Genomic DNA, 25,943 nt, shown 5'->3' with positions numbered 1-25,943 from the left:
CCTTGTTATCTTGTAATGATTGAGATTTATTACACAACATATTGAATACAATACAATATTCTTTGTTCTTTGCTAACACAATTGTTCTTCAAATTTATTGCTTATGCTTTCATTGCTCGTTCATTATTCATTATTGCTCTTCACTTATTGCTCATCATTGACCACAAAAGGCCGTCTTTGAGGCCCTGATTATCATTGATCCTCCATCGATCGCTTATCGCTATTAGCCCGTCTAGACCTCGAGGCCCTACTCCAGCCAGCTCGAGGCCCAGCATTATAATCCTATTGGTTTGCATTTCTTATTTTCTTTAATCACGCTTAGCATCTATTGCCTAACAACTAGCGTTAAGATAAATCACGTATTTTTAGAACCACAAAATCAAATATAATTATAGTTACCATTTTCAAGGTAAACAGTTTGGCGCCCGCCATGTAATAGTGATTGTTTTGGTGCTAGTTCTCTGATAACACACGTTACTCTTCACACTTTTTCTTGTCAAAAATTCTTTGATTTCAGGCTTAATCATGTGTAGCACACAAAATACACCTCTTCACAACAGTGAAGAACTGGGAGAAAATAGCGGCATAGGGCTGGGTGTACCACTTGTAAACCCTAAGGAAGTACCAAACATGGAGCCAGTTGATATCAGCTCCCACAACGTACTAAACACGGAAGCAGGCACAGACCCCGTAAAGAATGGATGTAGGGAAGACCAGGCCAGAGGCCAAGGAGCATGAGGAGTGGAAGAAGGAAGAGTCAACTTCCAAGTCATTTTTGAAATGTTGCAAGCACAACAAATGGTTATTGCTCAGCTACAAAGTCAACAAAAAAAACCCAAGCACAGTGGCACCGGAGACTTTAGATATGTAATTTTTGACTCGCGCATTAGAATTACCTTTAATAGTCCTAGTATTTTTAGGATATTTATTTGGGTTTATTTCTATAGGATTTTACTTTACTATTAATTTTAATTCTATTTTTAAAGGCACAAAAATTGAGAAAAAATACAAAAAATAGTTTCATTATATATTTTCTTATTTTTAACTTAAGGCCATTAGTATTTTATAGCAAAATACTTTTTGTTTTTACCATGATTTTCACTTTTATTTTGAATATAATAATTTATATATAAAAAATATATATTAAAAAAATATAGTTTCATAGTATGATATACTTAGCTTTAATTAATTAGAATTAATTTTAAATTATTTTTTTAAAAGAAAAGTTCAAGTCTCTAATTATTGGACTTAAAAGAGTTAGAACCCACTAAATTTGAGCCCAATTGCCCCAAAATTACCCCCAAATCCGCCCAGCCCACTCCCTTACCCGGTTGACCCACCGGATCCATTCTTGACCGCCCCAAAAATCTTTAAATCTTAGCCTTTCAACTACTTCCCATCCAATGTCTATAATTAATTATTCAAGCCATATAAAAATACCCTTATAACATTTTACACCTAACCCTAACCCTAACCCTACAAAATTCACCTAGCCGCACCACCCCTCTGCCCGCCGCCAAAGTCGCCGGAAAAGGCATAATCCGGCGACGCGTTCACTCTCTGGTCCCCCATGGTCCCCCCTCTCTCATCTTCTCCTTCTTCTACGTCACCTACCCGTACGACTCTCATCATTACCATCCAAAACATGTTTGATTTTTCTCATGGACAGATTTTGGATTAATTGCGGACGTAGGATTTAAGTACCTTAAATCCTATCCTTCCATTTATCCCAAAAATTGTTCAAAAAGGGGAGAAAACAAGGTGGATTTTCAGATTTAAGAAAAGGGAGATAATTTTCGAATCTCTGGAGGAGAAGCAAGGTGAAGCTTCTAGGCTTCCTATAAATAGGGGATTTTCGAACAGTCTTGAGGGGGATTTTTTGGGAAAAAGCTAGGGTTTTGGTTTTGATTTTGAGTCTTTCTCTTCTTCTAATTTTCAGTTCATTCATAGACAAAAGAGAGAAGTTCTGTTTCGTTTTGATAATCAAAAAATATTTATAAAAAAAAGGCATTTCGGTTTCCTCCCGTTCAATTTTGGGTTTTGAGATTCAAAAAATGGAGTTTAGCTGAGCGAGGTCGGATCGCCGTTCAAGTACTGCTACTGGTTCGCGGAATCACTACTATTTTGCTGGGATTTTGGATTCTAAGCCTTGTAATCGACCTCACTTCTATTATCAAAAGAAAGGTTTAATTTCAGGTTCATCTCTTTACTCCCTCTTAATTTGTTCCGTCATTGATCGAAATGTGCTCATTGCTGAGATTTCGTTATGTTGAGAATGTTCATGAGCTGGTTTATGTGATTTGTGATGTGATTTTTGTCGTGAATTCTGTCGTTTTCATTGATTTTGGCATATCTTCTTTACTCTATTGGTTCTGTTTGCTACTTATTCTATCTTTGAAGTGGTTTAATTAATTCAAGTTGTAAATCTGTAGCACAACAATATGTTAGGATCTGAAAGAAATAGAACTAAGGTCTTGTCGTCACTATCCTAATTTATCGTTTTAATCAAGTCCTTCGGCAGAAATGAATGGCTCCAAGTTTTGTTACGGGTTCATTTTATTACTTGAAGTCTCCTGTTTTGAAACTAATGTCTGAATCTCTAATATGCTTCTTGTGTTAAACCTTTTAAGCTCATATTATTTCTTCTGGGTAGGGAATTGTCGCACTTGGCCTGGAGTTTGTGTTTAGTTTCGTTTGCCATTGATTCCTCCTTTACTACAATTAATTAGTTAGTGTAAAATCTGAAGAAGATTTTTGGCTTCCATTCTACTCTCATTTTTGGCTTTCTTGCTGTCTCAAAAATTTCTCAATGCTATGCCTAATTGTTTAAACTATACTGTTAATTCCTCCAAAACAAATGGTAGTTTTGTTAATTATTCTTTTAAAATCAACTGAAGAAGATTTCTCTTAGGTTACTACTCTAGCTCACAAAGTCTTGATGAATTCAAGAGGGCACTGCAAAATTCCTTGAAGCACAAAAAAATGGTTCTGTTTGATTCCTTGGCTAATGGTTTTTTCAAGTTTCTTATTTCATTTCAATGTTTTCTTTAGTAATTTTGACCGTTGGATTATTTTGTCTTTATTCTCGTTTGATTATTTCATTTCAAGAGGGTTACGTGAGGTTTGGTTAAAAAAAGGGGTGTGACATCTCTGGCGACCTGCGGGTTCGAACTAGTACTTGATCTTGTTGGCTTTTTTAGAATATTCGGTTGAGGTTTTTATGTGTTTTATTTGCTTTATTTGATTTATTTTGTTTATGTCGCTTTATTTACTAGTTGTTTTATGTGTTTACAGTTTTTTCTTTATGTGTTACTGCTTTATAACTGTCATTATATGCATTACCCGATCAATTCTTTCTGCAACAAGTCTCAAAGTACGCATTGCGTACATGAACTCTTCGTTGAGTCACCCTTATTTTAGGAGGGGGGCCGTCAGACGTATGGAGTGGGTGGAAACCTTGAGCAACCATCATCGACCATACGCTCCCCCGAATTGCCTTGTTAGTGCACCCCAAACTTAGGTCAGCCTTTAGGTCACTCTTATTTGCATCATGTCATTTAAACCTAGCAGGGCTCGGTCCCAGGTACCGTGTCCCGTCGTAGGAGGCCTATCCAAATTATGTCAAAAATGGGCACGTGGCCCAAAATGACATTTAATCATCCTATGTGCTAAATGTTGCATTTGTGAGGGTAGAAAGGTTATTTGGCGGACCAATGTTTTGGAAAGAAGGGTGAAAATGAAGCAAGTAGGGCCCGATTATATTTTTCTTTCACAACTTTTTCAAGAAAAACCAAAAAAAATGAAAATGAAAAATCCAAAAAGATTTTACACTTTCCCATTATTTTCCAAAAAAAAAAAGCAAATCCAAAAAGATTTTACATTTTCCATCATTTCTCAAAGGGACAAAAATATGGTTTTTCCAAATTAGTTGCATTTTTTAAAGGCTTTCTCCCATGTCCAATCTTCCCGAACTATGCGAACCTGATTCTCGTCTTTCGAGACGTGATACGTAGGCAACTTAAATAAAGTCTGGTCTTCCTAGTAAGTTTTAGGTTATTGGCTTCCGGGGTAGTAGCCAAATCTTGCATGTATAGCCATATTTGGCCACATCGGCCGTTTTTTGCAAAAATAGGATTATTTTCTCAAAGTAGTTTGTTATCTCCTGTCTTAGAGCCCTGAGTCTACAATAACAAGTCCTCTCAATTCTAAGGTCCATTCATGTTAAATTTGCGTGTCTAGCCACTTTTTGGACGCATTGGCCATTATTGCAAAATGTGGTTATTTTTGCAAAAGTATTTCAATCACCTATGTCTTAGTATCTTGAGGCCATAACTCGTTGTCATATCACTTTAAGGTCCATCCTTGTCGTGTTCGTGTCCCTAGCCACATTTGGCCATATCGGCTGTTTTTTGCAAAATGGGCCATTTCCGCAAAGTAATTTTTAAGGCCATGATTGTTGGGATGTTGGAGTCATGTAAGCTTTAAATGGAGTATTTTTCATGCATTAGGGGTCAACTTTGTCAAGTTTGCACTAATAGCCACTTCCAGCCACTTAGGCCATTTTGTAAAATATAGCCAAATCGTGTCTTGCATGTGTCCACTAGGAAATGTTGTGGTGTCACATAGTGTTCCGAGTCGCTAACCATGTTCTTCTCATTCAGGTATGGACCCGCTGATTCTATCCAAAGTGCTGATGGTGGTAAAGATTCCTAGGAAATTGATCAAGTGGTGGAAAATGTTTTCATTGTTAGAGCAGCATGAGTTAATGCAAAAATTGGGCACCCTCACTTCCCTTCTTGATATCACACCTCGCCCAGACTTAGTGGAGGCGATGCTGACTTATTGGGATCCGCAAAATTTGGTTTTCAGATTTGGAGAGTGTGAGATGACCCCTACCTTGGCAGAAATGTCTGGTCTAACTTGTTTAAGCTATATAGGCAAGGACATGATACTTCCCCGAGACCATTCTAGGACCAAATTCCTCAGCGACCTAGGCCTGAAAGAAAACAAGCATTTAAAATGCCTCGAGTAGTCATGGATATCCTTGTATTATTTGTTTGCTAGATTTGGACCACAGGATAGTTTTGACGTTTTTTGGGATGAGTTCTGCACAACCAAGGCAAAGTGGCAAAGACGTCGCCTCGAAGCTTTCAGCCTTGCTTTGTTTGGATTATTGGTTTTTCTATTAGATGAGAGGCACATTAGCACTCGTTTGCAGTCAGTGGTAATGGCACTATTTCATGAGAAGCAGCGCAAAACTGTTACCGTTGTGTCGATGATCTTAGCAGAGTTGTAATGAGCCCTGAGTGAGGTTAGGGGAGGTGTCAGGTATTTTGAGGGAAGTAACCTTTTGCTATAATTGTGGATGGTGGAGCATTTGCACATCGCTTCCTTACTTTGTCCCATCGACTGTACCTTGAGGGATCGGGTGGTATGCATCGAGCGTAGGATGAAATCTCCTACGTTTACATACCCAATAGGCGTCACAGCTTGGATTGAGTTCCTTGGTTTGAGGACAAATGGAAATATTTTGTGGGCTTACCTTTGGCTACCTTTAGATGATATCTTGGTAGGATGCCTTATGCAGCCTTTCCTAATGCTGATAGGACTTAAGTGTGTCAGGTCGTACACTCCCATTAGGGTAATGCGACAGTTGGGAAGAAGACAAGAGGAGCCTCCAACAATGAATCTTCAGAGGCACATCATGAATTTTAGCAAAAAGGCGACTGACGAAATCAAGTACGTGCAATACTGGAACAATGCAAAAGAGGATGAAGAAAAATACATTAGTAAAGGACGTTGGCAGGCCCGAGTGTACTCAGGAGTACCTGATTTGGTTACAGTCCATCCCACCAGGGGTCAGCACCCCATTGCTAGCACAACTTAGGGGTCGGGCAGTTTAGACAGATGATTTTGAGGAGGCATCGGACCAAGATCCTTGGAATAAGCTTGAGTCGATCAAGTCTCAGTTAGCGGGATTGGCAGCAAATGTGGAGCAACATGGCCAGTATTTGTTTAGGGTCGGCCTTCAGGATGCGGGGTCACACGCCAGGGTTCCCAGCATCGATGTTTCTTTACGAGGCATGTTACAGAGTTTGAGCATGACGGACAGCCCAGGACCATCCCAGTCAGGACCGTCACATTCAGGAGCAGCTTGAGGAGTCATTCTATTTAGGTGTTTTAAGATCGTCTTATGTCATCTTTTACTTTCGTGTCTTGTCTGGGAGTAATGAATCCATTAGGTAATGTCAGAGTTTGTCGTAGTGTTGTTGAGTCTGTCAGGTTTTTCATTATCGTACTTCCCATTGTATTTTAATATCGAAAAGTTTTTAAATGAAAAATCCCAAAAATATTTTATTTTTTGTTTATTTTCCATCACTCTTCCAGAACTACACTTGGTTGATTCATGAGGGACATGATACGTAGGCAACCTACATCGGGTTCGATCAAATCATTTTGGTTCAAAAAAAAGGAAAAAAAAGAGAGAAAGAGTGGGAAGAAAATGATGTGCAATAAAAGAAAGAGAAGGAAGGATTGAAATGAGCAAATTGGGATGATGCCATATGACCCTGCGACCCTCAAAGCCATTTTAGAACCGTTAATTGTTGCTAGGTGCATTGCACGTAATGCGATATTATTATTTGATAAATGCCTTAACACTAACATGGTGGTTTTGTGTTGTTGTCCTCTGTTATTTTTTTCAGTTTTCAGGAAGGTGGTTAGTTTGTTGGCATCCTAGCAAGTCATCCATACAACACCCGATCAAAGCGTCAAATAGTCATGGCTAGCAAGGAAACAGACACTGGAGCTATAGACCCACCAAGGGAGATTGTTGAGTCAGAATCGGAACTACAAGAGGAGGTCCGAAGGTTGAAGCATCAGATGACGGAAATGTATCAAGCCTGGATTAAGGGACACCCTCTACACTCGTTCCCTACCAACTACACAGAAAACCCTGCTTCCATTCCACCACTCTCCCAATCCCAGATGCCCAATACCATTGATCTTTCCCCACAACACGCACCGGGATTTAACCCTTACCACTACCACCCCGGCACCTCGGCCCAAACTTTTCAGGCTCCACCAGCCAAAACAACCTCGTACCATGCTCCGACATCTACTCCTATTTTCGTACCCCCTCCACAAGCTACCCTCCACCGATCCTCTAGTGAGCCTGCATTCCTAGCTCCAGATACCCAATATTATGCCCCGGAACCCACATTCAAAGTCCCATATCCTTACTCCTACACTCCCCACTTTGAGCCTCATGTTGAAACTGACAAACCACCCAAGAACACAGAGCAAAAGGAGAAGTTTAGAAAGGTAAAGAGTCTGGAGCAATCATTGAGAAATATGCAAGGGTTGGGAAATCAGGTGAGTGTGGCCTATAAGGATTTGTGTTTGTTCCCCGATGTCCAACTGCCTGCCGGGTTCAAGATGCCCAAGTTTAATTTGTATGACGGACATGTGAATCATGTAGCTCATCTGAGGGGTTATTGCAGTAAAATGAGAGGTGCCGGGGGAAAAGACGAATTACTGATAGCATACTTCAGCCAAAGTCTGAGTGGGGAAACTTTAGAATGCTACACCCGCCAGGACACCAACTGGTGGTACACCTGGGATGATATGGCTCAGGCCTTCGCTCGGCACTTTCAGTACAATATAGACATTGTTCCAGACCGCCTATCTCTGACCAAGGTGGAAAAGAAACCCAGTGAAAGCTTTAGAGAATATGGGTTCCGATTGAGGGAGCAAGCTGCACGAGTCAATCCTCCGATGGAAGAAGACGAGATGGTTGAATACTTTTTTCAAGCCCCGGAGTCCACTTACTATGGCCATTTGATCTCGGCCATTGGTAAGTCTTTCAATAATGTGGTAAATCTGGGAGAAATGGTGGAAGAGAGGCTCAAGGCAAGCAAGATCATGAGCTATTCTTCTATAAAAGCAACCACCCAGGCAATCCAAAGTGGTACCGGAAGTTTGCTAGGCAAGAAGAAGAAGGACGATGCTGTCATGGTTGTCTCTGGACCATGGCATGGACAAAGGGGTTCACCTTACCAGTACACCTATCCTCAACCCCGACCTCAAACCTACGCCCAAGCTCCATATAATCTACCCCAACATTACTTTTCCCCGCAAAACCCCTAATACTCAGCTAGGCCATCCTAATACCTTGTTCATCATGCACAGTCATATGATCAACCCCTCCTTACCCACAATGGCGTGCCCCAATCCCACAGAATACCTACCCAGCTCCACAAAATACCTATCCACCTCTACAACCCTACCAAAACCCCAATGGTTCAAATTTTCGACCAAAGCTGGAGTATAGAAGAGAGAGGCAGCAGCGAAAATAAACCTTTACCCCGCTTGGAGAGTCATATGCTAGTCTGTTTCAAAGGTTAAGGTAGTTGGACGTCTTGAGGCCGATTGAGTCAAAGATACCAAATCCCCCTCCCAAGAACCTCGATTATTCCCTAAGATGCACCTATTGTTCTGATGCTCCAGGGCATGACTTAGAGAAGTGCTGGCATTTGAAAAGGGTCATCCAGAAGCTCATTGATACAAACCAAATTTTAATCCAAAGCCCATACGCGCCGAACATCAACCAAAACCCTTTGCTAGCCCATGAAGAGACACATATGATTGAAATAGTTCACAAGGATGGGGAGCCAAAGAAGTTTTCTAAGTCCGTCATGATGATTCGAGCTAGTGAAAGTAATTTGGTAAAAGCTCCAGACTCTACCAAAGCAAAGCCCTTGACAGTTGAAGAGGAGACAGAAAAGCCGAGCTCGCTCAATTTGAAGCCACCAGTGTTGGTCGTGAAAGGGCCTTCAAAAGATATTGGGCAAGTCCTGAAAGCTCAAAAGTGGTAGTGCTAGGGATTCCAAGTAAGTCTGTCATAGTTGTGAAGGGGGCTCTTATTACCCCTATTATCATTAAACTAGTAACCCAGTTGCCAGTGGTTGATGCCAAGGTTGTTCCATGGAATTACAAACAAGTGATAGTAACATACAAAGGAAAAGAAATAGAGGAAGAAGTCAATGAAACTGGAGGATTGACTCGTTCTGGGAGATGTTTCACCCCAGAAGAATTAAGGAAAGCCAAATGCCATTCAAGGATAGCCAAATGCCAGTAAAGAAATTGGTCACCGAGGAAGAGGCTGAGAAGTTCCTGAAAAAGATGAAAGTGCAGGATTATTCCATTGTAGAGTAGTTAAGGAAAACACCAGCTTAGATTTCTCTTTTGTCTTTGCTGATACATTCAGATGAACATCGTAGGGTCTTGATGAAGATTTTGAATGAGGCACATGTTCCTGATAAGATCACAGCGAATCACTTGGAAAAGATAGCTAGAAAGATCTTCGAAGTAAACAGGATCACTTTCTCAGATGATAAACTTCCTATGGAGGGTACAGACACAACCGAGCTCTTTATCTCACAGTGAAGTGCGAAGATTCTGTTGTCTCAAGGGTTTTGGTTGACAATGGCTCTAGTGCAAATATTTGTCCCCTGTCTACTCTGCAAAAATTGAAGATTGGCACCGATAGAATCCACTTGAATAGTGTGTGTGTTCGAGGCTTTGATGGGGGAGGTAAAGATTCTGTCGGAGATATAATGCTCGAATTGTCGATAGGGCCAGTTGAGTTCACCATGGAATTCCTAGTATTAGTTGTGGCTGTCTCCTACAATTTGTTGTTGGGCAGGCCCTGGATACATGCTACTAAGGCGGTCTCGTCTTCTCTCCTCAAAATGGTGAAGTTCGAATGGGACATGCAGGAAACAGTTGTGCACTATGATGAGGACCTGTCAGCTTGTAATGACACAATTGTTCCGTTTATCAAAGTTGAAGATGATAAGGGACCTTGGGTCTATCAAACTTTCGAAATAGTGTCTGTTGAGAAGATTCCTGAAGGAAAATGCATTTCGGGTCATAAGCTATCCTCCGCGTCTGTCATGGTAGCGAATGAAATGTTGAAGAATATTTTTGTGTCAGGAAAGGGTCTGGGCTCATCTCTGGAGGGTATTGTGCATCCAGTGCGCCACAATGGGAATCTGGGTACATTTGGTCTGGGATTCATGCCCACAGAGAAGGACGCGAAAAGAGTTAAAAATATGAAACAGAAGGTATGGTCACTCCCCAAGCCTATCGCGCACATCTCTAAGTCTTTTGTCAAGTTAGGGGCCGAAAAACCTCCAACCTCCTCAATCCCAAAATATGTGGTCGACGTTGATGAAGAGCTGATTAAGAGGTTCCAAAGTCTGTTCAATGAGGTCAATATGGTAGAAGTTGGTGAAGGCTCTAGTAAAGCAGATGTGCAGCTCGTTGGCCCAAACGTGAAGCTTAGCAATTGGGAAACTACTCCTCTCTCCACCAGGAAGGAGTTTTGGTAGTTTGCTTTGTTTTCCTTTCTATTATCTGACTTATTCCATGGTTGTAATCCAGATTTTTAGTTTTAGCTTGTTTTGATGTTCAAACCTTTCTATCCTTTTATTTTCAATGAAATGCAATCTCCCGATTTCCGTTATTCCTAATAGTGTTTTATTTTGTTCTTTTTTCTTTTGTACAATTCTTTTTATGTTGGTTGCAATGATATGACATGCATGAAGAATTTTTAGCCGAGTCTTAAAAGCCAATCTAATTCTGAAATAATAATCCAAGAAGTAGAATATGATGATGAAATAGAATATGATGAAGAAGCAGCATTTAAGGAAATCAATAAAGAGCTAAAACAATTTGAAGAAAAACCAAAGCCTAATTTGAGTGAAGCTGAAGCAATCAATTTTGGGGACCAGGATGATGTCAGAGAAACCAAGATAAGTGTGCATTTAGAACCGCAAGTTAAGGAGGAAATAATCGAAACATTGTTTGATTACAAAGATGTTTTTGCATGGTCATATGACGATATTCCAAGCCTGACCACTGATCTGGTAGTTCATAAATTGCCAACTGATCCAGCATTCCCTCTTCTCAAGCAAAAGTTGTGAAAGTTCAAGACTGATATGAGTGTGAAGATCAAAGAAGAAATCACAAAGCAGCTTACTGCAAAGGTCATTCGGGTCACGCGATATCCCACTTGGTTAGCTAATATTGTGCTAGTACCAAAAAATGATGGTAAGACCAGGGTCTGTGTTGATTACTGTGATCTTAACAAAGCAAGTCCAAAGGATGATTTTCCATTGCCGAACATTCACATTCTGATCAATAATTGTGTCAAGCATGAGATTGGGTCTTTTATGGATTGTTACATGGGATATCACCAGATCTTGATGGATGAGAAAGATGCAGAAAAGACAACATTCATCACGTCATGGGGGACATATTGCTATCGGGTAATGCCATTTGGTATGAAGAATGCTGGGGCAACATATATGAGGGCGATGGCCACCATATTTCACGACATGATACACAAGGAGATCGAGGTTTATGTAGATGATGTGATCATAAAGTCAAAGAAGTAGTCTGACCATGTCAAGGACTTGAGGAAGTTTTTCCAAAGGCTCCGCAGGTATAACCTCAAGCTCAATCCAGCAAAATGTGCATTTGGTGTCCTGTCTGGGAAACTGTTGGGATTCGTGGTCAGTCGACGTGGTATTGAGCTGGATCCGTCAAAGATCAAAGCTATTCAAGAGCTACCACCACCCAAGAACAAAACTGGAAGGTTAAATTATATCATCAGGTTCATTGCTCAAATCACGATAACTTGTGAACCCATTTTTAAGCTATTGAAGAAGAATGCTGCAGTCAAGTGGACTGACGAGTGTCAAGAAGCATTTGATAAGATTAAGAGGTACCTATCAAACCCACCTGTGCTGGTCCCACCAGAGCATGAGAGACCCTTAATTCTCTATTTGACAATCTTGGATAATTATTTTGGTTGTGTATTGGGTCAACATGACATCACGGGAAATAAGGAGCAAGCAATCTATTATCTCAGTAAGAAGTTCACTCCCTATGAGGTTAAGTGCACTCTACTTGAGAGGACATGTTGCGCCCTGACTTGGGTGGCACAAAAGTTGAAGCATTATCTGTCGTCCTACACTACTTACCTCATTTCTCGCATGGATCCTCTAAAGTATATCTTTTAGAAGCCTATGCCCACGGGAAGACTGGCAAAGTGGCAGATTTTACTTACAGAGGTTGACATCATCTATGTGACTCGGACCGCGATGAAAGCCCAAGCCTTGGCCAACCACTTGGCCGAGAATCCGGTGGATGATGAATATAAGCCACTGAAGACTTATTTTCCTAATGAAGAGGTCATGTGTGTTCACGAGGTTGACCATGATGAAAATCCAGGTTGGAAACTCTTCTTCAATAGAGCTGCTAACATGAAAGGTGTCAGAATAGGGGCTGTACTTATCTCTGATACAAGGCAACACTACCCTGTAACATCCCAGCTTCGATTTTATTGCACCAACAACATGGCTGAGTACGAAGCATGCATTCTGGGTTTGAGGTTAGCTATAGACATGGGAGTCCAGGAAATACTTGTTCTGGGAGATTCAGATTTGTTGGTTCACCAGATTCAAGGAGAATGGGAGACTCAAGATTTGAAGCTTATACCATACCGATAGTGTATACATGATCTTTGTCAACGATTCAGGTCGGTTGAATTTAGACATATTCCCAGGATTCATAATGAGATTGTTGATGCCTTGGCTACTCTGGCATCAATGTTACATCATCCGAACAAGGCTTATGTCGACCCCGTGCATATCCAAATTCGTGATCAACATGCTTATTGTAATATGGTGGAAAAGGAAATCGATGGCGAACCTTGGTTCCATGATATCAAGGAATACATCAGGTCGGGGGTATATCCAGTACAAGCTACAGGTGACCAAAAGAGAACCATTCAACATCTGGCTAGTGGATTCTTTTTGAGTGGAGGAATCTTGTACAAGAGGACTCCAGATTTAGGACTACTGCGGTGCATAGATGCTAAAGAAGCTTCAGTTATCATGGCTGAAGTGCATTCTGGAGTTTGCGAGCCGCATGTGAATGGGTATGTGTTGGCAAAGAAGATACTTCGAGAAGGTTATTACTAGCTCACCATGGAATGAGATTGCATCAGCTTTGTTCGCAAATGTCATCAATGTCAGGTACACAGTGATTTGATTCATTCTCCCCCATCTGAGTTACACACAATTTCTGCACCTTGGCCCTTTGTTGCTTGGGGCATGGATGTCATTAGACCAATTGAGCCGACAACGTTAAACGGGCATAGGTTTATTCTGGTGGTCATTGATTACTTTACCAAGTGGGTCGAAGCTGTAACTTTCAAGTCCGTGACCAAGAAGACAGTGGTGGATTTTGTTCATTCAAACAACATTTGTCGATTCGGAATTCCCAAAATGATCATCACAGACAATGCTGCTAATCTTAATAGTCATTTGATGAAAGAGGTATGCCAACAGTTCAAGATCATGCATCGGAACTCCACTCCGTATTGCCCCAAGGCAAATGGAGTTGTTGAGGCTGCCAACAAGAACATAAAGAAGATACTTCGTAAGATGGTTCAAGGTTCTAGGCAGTGGCATGAGAAGTTGCATTTTGCCTTACTAGGTTATCGCACTACTGTTCGCACTTTAGTAGGTATAACTCCTTATCTGGTAATATATGGAACTGAGGCAGTCATACCTACAGAAGTTGAGATTTCATCCCTTCGGATCATCGCAGAAGCTGAAATTGATGATGATGAGTGGGTCAAAACCCGGCTAGAGCAGTTTAGTTTGATTGATGAGAAACGATTGGCTGCAGTATGTCATGGTCAATTGTATCATAAGAGAATGGCAAGAGCATACAACAAAAAGGTGCATCCTCGGAAATTTGAAGTGGGCCAGATGGTATTGAAATGGATCCTTCCTCATCAGGTGGAAGCTAAAGGCAAATTCGCCCCAAACTGGCAGGGGCCATTCGTTGTGACAAGAGTGTTGCCCAATGGTTCTTTGTATTTAACAGACATATAAGGCAAATGTGTAGATATGTCTATCAATTCTGATGCAGTCAGGAGGTACTATGTATGAGTTATTTTCTTATTTTCAATTGCATTTTGTACTTGTCATGTTCAGAGTTGAAATGACAAAGACATTTTGTTCCGCTACCCAAACCCTTTTATCCTTGTTATCCCTTTCGAGCCTTATTTATTTTCTTGCATACCCCTCTTTTGGAATCAGTAGCAGAATTAAAGAATGAAAAAAGAAGGGAAAAAAATAAAAATGAAAATGAATGAAAAATAAGAAAAATGAAAAAAAAGGAAAAAGAAAACAAAAGAAGAGAGAGAAAAGAAAGAAAAAAAAGGAGAGAAGAAACAAAGAAAAAAAGAAAAAAAAAAGAAAAAAAAAAGAGAAAAAGAAAAAGAAAAGCAACAAAAAACAAACAACTTTCTTTTGAACTACGTTCGACCTGATTCCTTTTAAGGATACGTAGGCAGCCTTGCGGTTCGGTCCCATCAAAATAAAAATCAAAATTTCCCCAGACCTAAAGAAACTGGGGCAGAAGTTTTGGTTTTGAAAATATCTGATTCCAAAAGTTGTAATTTTGACCCCGTTCATCTTAAATTATTTTGAGCCTTCATGCCACCCTTTCTTTCTAACACTGTCCAAAAGCCTATATTACAGTCCAAAGAAAGACCTTCCGATCAATTTTTGAGGATGCCAAGACAAGAGAGTTAGAGGTATGATTTACATCATGAGTAACACTTCGTTCATGGACACAAAGAAAAAATGAATAAAATGAGAGAGTCTTACCGGTGAAAACCCTCACGGGCACCGTAAGGCGATGGTGAGCTGAGAGAAAATTTAAAATGAGAGAGTCTAATTGGTGAAAACCCTCATGGGCATCGTAAGGCGATTGTGAGTTAAGAGATGAACAAATGAGAGAGGTTTGTTGGTGAAAACCCTTCGGGGCACTACAAGTCGAATGAGGCTCATGACTTTACAGAGAAATTGGATCAGTGAAAGCCCAGTTTTTGAAGTATGAAGACATGACATAAACTGAAAATATGATTGGTTGGACTTCATCTTGAGATCTTGCTCTCGCCTAACTTGGGCTCGAGAATCCTAGTGATAATAGGCGAAATCTAGGTGATTTAGCTATTGTTTATGCTTCCGCTTGATTATATTCCGATGTCATATTATGGTCAATTGATGAAAAATAGGCTCTAATTTTGATATGTATACATTGCAGGATGAGGAGCCTAAATAATGCTTTCAAGAGGATATTGGAATGATTTATGAGCAAGAACAACCCCTAGGAGTCGAGTGTGCACAAGGACGAGACGGAAAAATGGACGGAATCGAGCTTCAGAAGCGCGCTAAGTAACGCGCGAACTCCAAACTTCGCGCAATAGTTAGCGAGCTTTTCTGCCTGGAATCCAAGAGAAACGCGCGAAGTAACGCGCGAACTCCATACTTAGCACAGTAGTTCGCGCGTGTCCGATCCGGAGAAACGTTGCTTGGAGGTAAAATTGGAAATCTGGAGGGAAACCCACTTAACCTATATAAAATCAAGCTCGTCCAAGGTTAAAATGGAAGGTTTTTCATAGTTTAGTGCAAGAAATAGAGAGGCAAGAGGGGGATGAAGTTTTTGAGAGGAAAATACAAGCATAGAGCCGTCGTTCATCTTTCTTCCTCCAAACTTAGTAATTTTTATGTTTCTTTGTATGAGTTGTTGTTTTGCTACCATGTCTATGTGGAGCTAAACTTCACGTTCTAGGGTTGTGGTTCTTTCATGACTATTGTTATTCGGATATTGAGTTTGATTTCTTAGTTTATAATATTGGTTTATTTATTCAATCGTGCACTTAATTATTTGATTGATTGATCACCAATTGAATACTCTCTACGAATCTTGAATTGAACTCGAAAGTGGGAATTTTAGATTGCATATAGGATTGAATAGAGCAAATTCTTGAACCTGGGCATCGGGGAACGGATTCACGGTTAGGATAGACATATACCTAATTGCCTTGCTTGGTTGATTTACAGGAATTATAAATACGTTCTTGTTGATTCTAACTCCATAGACATATAGGCGTTAGGTTAGCTTGAATAGGCGAGTAAGAACTCGACAGATTCTTATGAGCAATATTAACCCTGTCAACCAATAAACTAGATAAATTAGTTAGTCAAATCAATAGAAGAACACAATAGGATTGTTAGATAGCCCATAACCCTAGATCGTTTTCATTACATTGATATCATAAAAATCTGCTATCCTTTGGCTCAGAGTTCATTGTTTATTTTCTTTTTATTTTAATTAGTTTAGAATCAAATACTTCTAGGTTTAATTCTTGTTTAGATAATTAGGATAGTCTAATTTAGTTAATAGTTAATCACAAGTCCTCGTGGGATCGACATCCGACTTTTAGTCACTTTATTACTTGACGACCGCGTATACTTGCGTGTATGTTTGGTCGCAATAAGATTTTGCTAGCCGCTTCCCTCAGATAAGTCTTCCTTTTCCCATTCTTCCTCACATAGTCATCTGTGTTCAAATTTTCCTTTGCTCTTTTTGTCAAAAATCATTTCACTTTGCTCTTTAAGTCTATATTTATGAGTCTTTTGCGAGTTAGCCTTGTTGAACGAGCAGGAAAGGATTCCAAAGCCTACTACCAGCTTCTAAATTGTACAAAGTGGAGTTCGGCCAGGCACTTCATAATTGACTTGATTTAGAATAAGCAGTATGGTGATAACTGAGGTTCGGTCAAGCAAGTGAATCTTGAATTTTAAGAAATTACAAGGATTCAACAACTTTCAAAATGAAAACACAATGCAACAAGTGAGTGTGAGAGGTTCAGGTCATGTAGAGGTTTTGTGGTCCAGTTCCAATCAAAAGGTCTAACAACTTCTTGCTAGTCCGAAGCAGCTAATCAGAATGAAGCATGGCGGTGGCGGAAGTAGACACTCAGCAATGATGCCACAAACTAACCACCACATTTTCAAACTAACAAATATTATTTGTCTGAAACAGGGGCAAGAAAATTTGTTAATCCATAGGGACCCTCCCACGAAGATGGCATGGTTTAGGGTCAAGAAATTTTGTTCAAGATCCTCCAAGAAGAGAGCATGGCTCAGGTAAGTTCATTCTCGACTTTTCAGGACCCTCCTAAATAATGGGATTTAATTTAAAGTTCTCAGGACCCTCCTAAATAATGGGGTTTAGTTTTAAGTTTTCAGGACCCGCCTGGATAATGGGATTTAATTTTAAAAGTTCTCAGGACCCTCCTGGATAATGGAATTTAATATAAAATTTTTAGGACCCTCCTGGATAATGAGATTTAGTTTTAAAATTTTCAGGACCCTCCTGGATAAAGGGATTGAGTTTTAAGTTTTCAGGACCCTCCTGGATAATGGGATTTAGTTTTAAGTTTTAGCGTAAGTTCTCCCTTTAGAAAATATAATTTAGCTTTAAAGTTATCACTCTTAAGATGAGATTTAATTTGAAATTTCCAGGGCCCTCCTGGCTAATGGGATTTAGCTTTTAAATTCTTAGAGCTCTTAAGGTAACATGATTCGATTAACACTCATATATGTGCTCAGATTCCAAACTAGGGCAGAAAAATTTCTTTTGCTTTGTTTTTTTTGTTGTAACGTCAGGCGCCCCCCTGGATAACGAGGGAATACAATTCAAGTCGTTGGTAATCAGGCACACACCTGGATAATGAGGGAATACAGTTCAAGTTGTTGGCAATCAGGCACCCACCTGGATAACGAGGGAATACAATTCAAGTTTTGGAAATTAGGCACCCACCTGGATAACGAGGGAATACAATTCAAGATGTTGGAAATCAGGCTCCCACTTGGATAACGAGGAAATACAATTCAAGTTGTCGGTAATCAGGCACCCACCTGGATAACGAGGGAATACAATTCAAGTTTTGAAAATCATGCGCCCACCTAGATAACGAGGGAATACAATTCAAGTTGTCGGTAATCAAGCCCCCACCTAGATAACGAGGGAATACAATTCAAGTTTTGGAAATCAGGCACCCACATGGATAACGAGGGAATACAATTCAAGTTGTCGGAAATCAGGCACCCACCTGGATAACGAGGGAATACAATTCAAGTTGTTGGCAATCAAACACCCACCTGGATAACGAGGGAATACAATTCAAGTTATTGGCAATCAAGCGCCCACCTGGATAACGAGGGAATACAATTCAAGTTGCCGGCAATCAGACACTCACCTGGATAACGAGGGAATACAATTCAAGTTGTCGGCAATCAGGCACCCACCTGGATAATATGAGGGAATACGATCCAAGTTTTGGAAATTAGTCGCCCACTTGGATAACGAGGGAATACAATTTAAGTTTTGGAAATCAGGCGCCCATCTAGATAACAAGGGAATACAATTCAAGTTTTGGCAATTAGGCACTCACTTGGAGAACAAGGGAATTCATTTCAGAGTTACTTTCAATTCGCAAATTCAGGAAGCATCAGGAGCCCGCCTGAAGAACATGGTCCATTTTTCAGTCTCATGTTGAAGATCAAATAGAGATTCACGGAAGATTCAAGACAAGAAGTAGATAGGATCTTGTATTTTTCTTTTACTTTTGATGTAATTTTTCCCTTTTATTTTCAATGTAATAGCAGGAACCGTGGACCGGAACCTCGACGGCACTTCACTCGGCTCTCCACCTCAGTATACTCCATCACTCTTCTCACTCCGAACTACACGTGGCTTGATTCCTTTATAGCCAAGGATATGTAGGCAGCTCAGATACCAGGGCTCGATCACATTCTCTTTTCTTTTAGTCTTGGTTTGTCTAAATAAGGGTCGGGTCAAAAAACATGTCTTGTTGTTCTTTGTCAAAAAACACTTCCTGTTTTCCGTCTAAGAGGGGCAGCTATGGACATGTAATTTTTGACTCGCGCATTAGAATTACCTTTAATAGTCCTAGTATTTTTAGGATATTTATTTGGGTTTATTTCTATAGGATTTCACTTACTATTAATTTTAATTCTATTTTTAAAGGCACAAAAATTGAGAAAAAATACAAAAAATAGTTTCATTATATATTTTCTTATTTTTAAATTAAGGCCATTAGTATTTTATAGCAAAATACTTTTTTGTTTTTACCATGATTTTCACTTTTATTTTGAATATCTTATTTTGAATATAATAATTTATATAAAAAATATATATAAAAAATATAGTTTCGTAGTATGATATATTTTACTTTAATTAATTAGAATTAATTTTAAATTATTTTTAAAAGTAAAGTTCAAGTTTCTAATTATTGAACTTAAAAGAGTTATAACCCACTAAATTTGAGCCCAATTGCCCCAAAATTACCCCCCAAATCCGCCCAAGTAGCCCAACCTAGCTGACCCGTCCGCTTAACCTGCTGAACCCATTCTTGGCCCGCCCCAAAAATCTTTAAATCCTAACCCTTCATATACTTCCCATCCAATGGCATAATTAATTATTCAAGCCATATAAAAACACCCTTATAACATTTTACACCTAAATCCTAACCCTACAAAATTCACCCAGCCACACCACCCCTCTGCCCGCCGCCAAAGTCGCCGGAAAAGGCATAATCCGGCGACGCGTTCACTCTCTGGTCCCCAATAGTCCTCCTCTCTCATCTTCTCCTTCTTCCACGTCATCTACCCGTACATATCTCATCATTACCATCCAAAACGCAATTTGATTTTTCTCCTGGACAGATTTTGGATTAATGGCGGACGTAGGATTTGAGTACCTTAAATCGTATCCTTCCATTTATCCCGAAAATTGTTCAAAAAAGGGAGAAAACAAGGTGAATTTTTCAGATTTAAGAAAAGGGAGATAATTTTCGAATTTCTTGGAGGAGAAGTAAGGGGAAGCTTCTAGGCATCCTATAAATAGGGGATTTTCGGACAGTCTTGAGGGGAAATTTTTGGGAAAAAAAAAAAGCTAGGGTTTTGGTTTTGATTTTGAGTCTTCCTCTTTTTCTAATTTTCAGTTCATTCATAGATAAAAGAGAGAACTGTTTCGTTTTGATAATCAAAAAATATTTTTTTTTAAAAAAGAAAGGCATTTCGGTTTCTTCCCTTTCAATTTTGGGTTGTGAGATTCAAAAAATGGAGTTTAGCTGAGCGAGGTCGGATCGCCATTCAAGTCCTGCTACTGGTTCGCGGAATCACTGCTATTTTACTGGGATTTTGGATTCTAAGCCTTGTAATCGACCTCACTTTTATTATCAAAAGAAAGGTTTAATTCCAGGTTCATCTCTTTACTCCCTCTTAATTTGTTCTTGCATTGATCGAAATGTGCTAGTAGCTGAGATTTCGTTATGTTGAGAATGTTCATGAGCTGGTTTATGTGAAACCAATTTGTGATATGATTTTTGTCGAGAATTCTGCCGTTTTCATTAATTTCGGCATATCTGCTTTACTCTATTGGTTCTGTTTGCTACTGATTCTATCTTTGAAGTGGTTTAATCAATTCGAGTCGTAAATCTGTAGCGCAGCAATGTGTTAGGATCTGAAAGAAACAGAACTAAGGTCTCGTCATCACCATCCTAATTTATCGCTTTAATCAAGTCCTTCGGAAGAAATCAATGGCTCCAAGTTTTGTTACGGGTTCATTTTGTTACTTGAGTCTCCTGTTTTGAAACTAATGTCTGAATCTCTAATATGCTTCTTGTGTTAAACTTTTTAAGCTCATATTAATTGTTCTGGGCAGGGAATTGTCGCACTTGGCCTGTCGTTTGTGTTTAGGTTCGTTTGCCATTGATTCCTCCTTTACTACAGTTAATTAGTGTAAAATCTAAAGAAGATTTTTGGCTTCTGCTTCTACTCTCATTTTTGGCTTTCTTGTTGTTTCAAAATTTTCTCAATGCTATGTCTAATTGTTTAAACTATACTGTTAATTCCTCCAAAACAAATGGTAGTTTTGTTAATTATTCTTTTAAAATCAACTGAATAAGATTTCTCTTAGGTTACTACTCTAGCTCACAAAGTCTTGATGAATTCAAGAGGGCACTGCAAAATTCCTTGAAGCACAAAAAAATGGTTTTGTTTGATTCCTTGGCTAATGGTTTTTTCAAGTTGCTTATTTCATTTCAGTGTTTTCTTTAGTAATTTAAGTGTTGGATTATTTTGTCTTTATTCTCGTTTGATTATTTCATTTCGCTAGTAGCATGTTAGGTATATCAAATTTGGGTAGGCAAGCCTTAGGATATTTATTTTAATTTATAATGCTTGAACGTAAGGTGAGAGGTTGTCCCTTAGATAAATTCATCAGGGGAATTCCCCGTAGACTTTGTAAATATTTTAATCCGGGGAATACCCGAAGTAAATGTAAAGTGAGGTCGAAGCATCATCAACAGAGGCATAAAACGTGCTAGGAAGACTTATTTCATTTTGTTTTATTTTTCTTTTATTAGGTGGTGACGACTTCGAGCCTCTTGTGTTTTTATTTTCCCTTTTTCTATGCTTTCTACCTCAATTGAATATTTTAAAAGCCAACTAAATCGAGTACGCAACCTTGACCTTCACGGGACTTGGGGAGAGCCTAACACCTTCTCCTCGAGTCAAATAAACCCCCTTACCCAAATCTCTGGTGTAGACTTAGTCTTAGAGTTCAAAGTGTTTTGAAAGGAAAGTTACTATTTTTAGAAAAATTGGTGACCTGACACACCAAAATCAAACGTTAGGTGGCGATTCTGAGTTAATCCTTTTGAACACAAATTTTGTCACTTTTCAAATTGAAAACCTTTTTCAAGCTTTTACTAAATCCTTTTTATTAATTTAAGAGGGTTAAGTGAGGTTTGGTTAAAAAGGGGGGTGTGACGGAGATGGATCCTCGAGTCGAGCAGGTACCGGAGAGATCGAACAACAACGGGTAAGCAACGGACCCCACTATTATGAAGATGCTCGAGGATCTCACCAAAAGAATTGAATCAGGAGAAAAGATGATGGAAGATAACGATAAAAGAGTAGAGACTTATAGCTCGAGGGTCGAAGATAGAAGATAACGATAAAAGAGTAGAGACTTATAGCTCGAGGGTCGATCAGAACCCCGGGGCTCCCCCAATTCTGAAGGGTATAGATTCAAAGAAGTTCGTGCAGAGGCCATTCCCATCAATTGCGACTCCCAAGCCTATCTCGAAAAATTCAGAATGCCCGATGTCCTAAAGTATAACGGGACCACGGACCCCAATGAGCACGTCACTGCTTACACTTGTGCGGTAAAAGGAAAGAACTTAAAGGATGACGAGATAGAGTCTGTCTTGTTGAAGAAATTTGGAGAAACACTGTTGAAAGGGGCTATGATGTGGTATCATAACCTGCCCCCGAATTCAATAGACTTATTTTCCATGTTGGGGTATTCCTTTGTGAGGGCACATGCTGGTGCCATCAAGGTCGCTACCAAGAAGTCCGATGTCTTCAAAATCAAACAGAGAGAGAACAAGATGCTAAGGGAATTCGTATCTCATTTTCAGATAGAGCGAATGGAATTACCACCAGTTTCCAATGACTAGGTAGTACGGGCCTTCACTCAAGGCTTGAAGCTTCAAGGCAGTTAAAGCAAAATTTGATCGAATACCCCGCCGTGACTTGGGCGGATGTGCACAACAGGTACCAATCAAAGATCAAGGTCGAAGACGACCAACTGGGAGCCCCCTTAGGCTCAGTATATCCTAGCAGGCTCTTTACAAAAGAGCAAAGGTCTACAGAAATGGAGACAAGATCAAACAAAGAAAGATACCAATCGTATGCAAAAGATCGAAGAAACGTGTCGAGGCATAACATGTCTCGAGGCGATCGAAGGGCAGATCAAAGTCTTCCCACCCGGGGGCTCATGAGTAAAGCCGGGTTCGATAGGCACGCCAGGCCAGTAGAGGCACCCCGACTATCTGAGTACAACTTCAACGTCAATGTCTCGGGTATCATATCAGCTATAGGGAAAATCAAAGATGTCAGGTGGCCAAAACACGTATTATCTAACCATTCACAGAGGAACCCAAATTTGATGTGTAAGTATTACAGCACTCACGATCATAGGACCGAGGATTGCAGGCAGATCAGGGAGGAGGTGGCCTGTTTGTTCAACGAAGGGCATCTTCATGAGTTTCTCAGTGACCGGGCTAAGAACCATTTCCGAGAAAGAGATGCAAATAGGAAAAACGAACCAGAAGAACCACAACACGTCATCCACATGATCGTTGGAGGGGCCGATGCCCCATAGGAACCCATTTTCAAGTGGACAAAGATACTCATCACTAAGGAAAGACGAACTCGGAGTTACATACCAGAGGATGCCCTTACGTTCAGCAAAGAGGACAGTGAGACCTTGTCTCAGCCTCATAATGACGTACTAGTAATTTCTTTTCTTTTGAATAAAATTGAGATCAAATGTATGCTCGTGGATCCAGGTAGATTGGTTAGCATAATCAGGTCGAGGGTGGTGGAGCAGCTTGAACTGCTCGACCAGATCGTGCCCGCCTCTCGAGTCCTCAATGGATTCAACATGGCGAATGAGACAACAAAAGGGGAAATCATCCTCCAGGTCAACCTAGCTAGAACAATCCAAGATACCAAATTTCAAGTCATCAAAAGCGACATGAGATACAATTACTTGCTTGGAATACCGCGGATACACAATATGAGGGCAGTACCCTCAACCCTTCATCAAATGATGAAGTTTCCAACCAAGGATGGAGTAAAAGCAGTGTACGGGGAACAACACGTAGCAAGAGAGATGTTCGTGGTGTATGAAGCAGCGCAGACATCTATGCCCTCTACGTTGAAGGGACCAAAAGACAAGATAATAGACAAATAGCAACCACAACCTACGTTCTCAATTCCACCTGAACAAGTAAATAAAGGATCGTGCCACGTCCTCGGAGCAAGCAATAAAAAATGGATCGAAGCTCTAACGCTATCAATGCTAAGGTACAACCTTCTCCCTTTTCATTTATGTTTTGTACTAACTTATTGCAGGTGTCCAATTGAGACGAAACGAAGCACCCTCCAGCTCGAAAACCTCGAAGACCTTGGGTTTTAAAGCATGCGTTGCACTCTTTTTTTCTTAGACCGGATTTATCCCAAGCGGGTTTTACCGGCAAGGTATTTAAGGAGGCAACACCCATATGCTACCAAAGGAGAATACATCAAGTATTCAAGGCTTCTCTTCGATCAACCGCAAATACTGGGGGCATCACCCCGGGAGGTCGCCTCTTCAAAGAACTCAAACTATGCCAAGGAGGACCCTGATAGGAGAATGATATATTGGACTAAATGGTCAAATGAACCGTGTCCATGTAGAATAATTGGGCCTCCAAAGGCAAAAAAACATGTACGCATGTCACACCTCCTTTTTCACCTACACCCCGGGGAGGGTATAATAAAGGGAGTTTTTTCCAATTTAAGTGACAATCTAAATGGGATTATTTTAATTAAAATTCAGAGTCGCCACTTGGGATAATTAATGATGTCCTAAGTCACCAGTTCAAATCCCGAATCGAGGAAAAGATTGACTCTGTATTACAGTCTGCGAACACAGAAATCCGGGTAAGGAATTTTGTTAACCCGGGAGAAGGTGTTAGGTATTCCCGAGTTCCGTGATTCTAGCACGGTCGCTCAATTGTTATAATTGACCTATTATCTGATTTTAGTACATGTTTAAACCTATGTGCAAATTTTAACTTAAACCGCTTTTATTTATTTAATTTTTTAAGAAAAATTCAACGTCATCTAAAACACGTCTTGAACCCCGTCACATAAATGCACCCGTGGTCCGTGACGTATTTTATCCAACATTGTTGAGATTTAGATTTGGGTCACATAAATGCGCACCCGAGTTTAGGAAGATAAATTATTAAAATAACGCGCCTAAAGCAACTACGCACTTTCAAATTTGCGAGGGCCATAGAAAATTCAACTAATGGAACGCCTCGATTTCTAAAGGATTAAAATTAGTTATATGCGGGCTATGGATTATGAACAAAATATATTGTGGAAAACCATCTTCAATAGGAGAACTATTGTGGATACATCTGCGGTACATTACTGCTAAAGTAAACATTTGCTCCAATATGTGCAGAAACCAAGCATATCAAAATTGTTTGACATAGGTTCAAGTGAAACCAAAATAGAAGAGATCAAAAGATATTAAATTCTTTATTGACAAAATATCGTGAGAATATTCATAGGATTTAATAATATGAAACATGTCCATTTCACAAGTAGATATACGATATAGCACATCATTCAGACATCTTAAAAGTTAACTGCTAATATAATAAATAAAGGCACTAATATGACAACTACATACAACACATCGCTAAAACACATCTAAAGGACACAATGATATAAATAGCAATACTTTTCAACTTTAGCTAACAATTTCCATAGCTTTTGTTGTTTACTTTCTAAATAATGAGTTTTAAATTCAAAGAGAAATCATGTACTTCTTCAGCAACCTTCAAATAAATCAAAAGGCCTTCAACTTAAACTCACGTTTCCAACTAACCAAAGATAATAAAATATTTTACGTCAAACAAATACAGGGATGCAAAATCGACAATAACCAAACTAGCTGAGAAGATCAACACTGATACAGTAGTATTATCAAAGTGCTAGAAAATAGGAGCTGACCTTATCTTCCAAATTCAAACAAAACAACAGCGGCAAAGTCAAACAGGAACCGCAAGCAAAATCGAGACCTCGAACCGGAAACCTCAGAACTACGTTCTTCGACGACCTCGAAACTCGCCGGAACAGTTTTGGAAGTGGACTATTTGGGGCATTTTATGGGGTGTTTTTCAGGTGGAGAAGATGAGCTCTCATGGCTCTTTCATGGTGGATGTTAAGCTCTAGATGTAGAATTTTTAGGAGGAAGAAGACCCTCTTTTCGTTAGCTGTCCGTGTATATCCAATGTATATCGAGAGTATCTCTAGTGTATATATAATGTATACTGACTATATATCGAGTGT

General features: G+C 39.8%; 1 protein-coding gene across 2 annotated transcripts; it reads left to right on the top strand.

Moving 5' to 3' along the window:
- The first annotated feature begins 1,425 nt into the window (after positions 1–1,425).
- Positions 1,426–14,308, top strand: LOC107808798 (uncharacterized). 2 transcript variants are annotated; one of them, XR_001653260.2, is made up of 2 exons: positions 1,426–2,196; positions 4,662–6,368. XR_001653260.2 is itself a non-coding variant. In XM_075225259.1 (2 exons), the coding sequence occupies exon 2, from the start codon at positions 6,781–6,783 to the stop codon at positions 8,146–8,148; it is 1,368 nt and encodes a 455-aa protein (XP_075081360.1). In that variant the 5' UTR covers positions 1,426–2,196; positions 6,705–6,780; the 3' UTR covers positions 8,149–14,308. The 2 variants fall into 2 exon arrangements, 1 of the variants encoding a protein (XP_075081360.1); XM_075225259.1 differs by lacking the exon at positions 4,662–6,368 and adding an exon at positions 6,705–14,308.
- The last annotated feature ends 11,635 nt before the right edge of the window (positions 14,309–25,943 follow it).

The sequence above is a fragment of the Nicotiana tabacum genome, chromosome 11, assembly GCF_000715075.1.
Source record: "Nicotiana tabacum cultivar K326 chromosome 11, ASM71507v2, whole genome shotgun sequence".
NCBI lineage: Eukaryota > Viridiplantae > Streptophyta > Magnoliopsida > Solanales > Solanaceae > Nicotiana > Nicotiana tabacum.
Note: the sequence above shows the minus strand (reverse complement) of the source record. Positions and strands in the feature narration are given on the sequence as shown.

Excerpts from the sequence above, each read along its gene's own strand:
- LOC107808798 (XM_075225259.1), top strand. The coding sequence starts at position 6,781 with ATGGCTAGCAAGGAAACAGACACTGGAGCTATAGACCCACCAAGGGAG.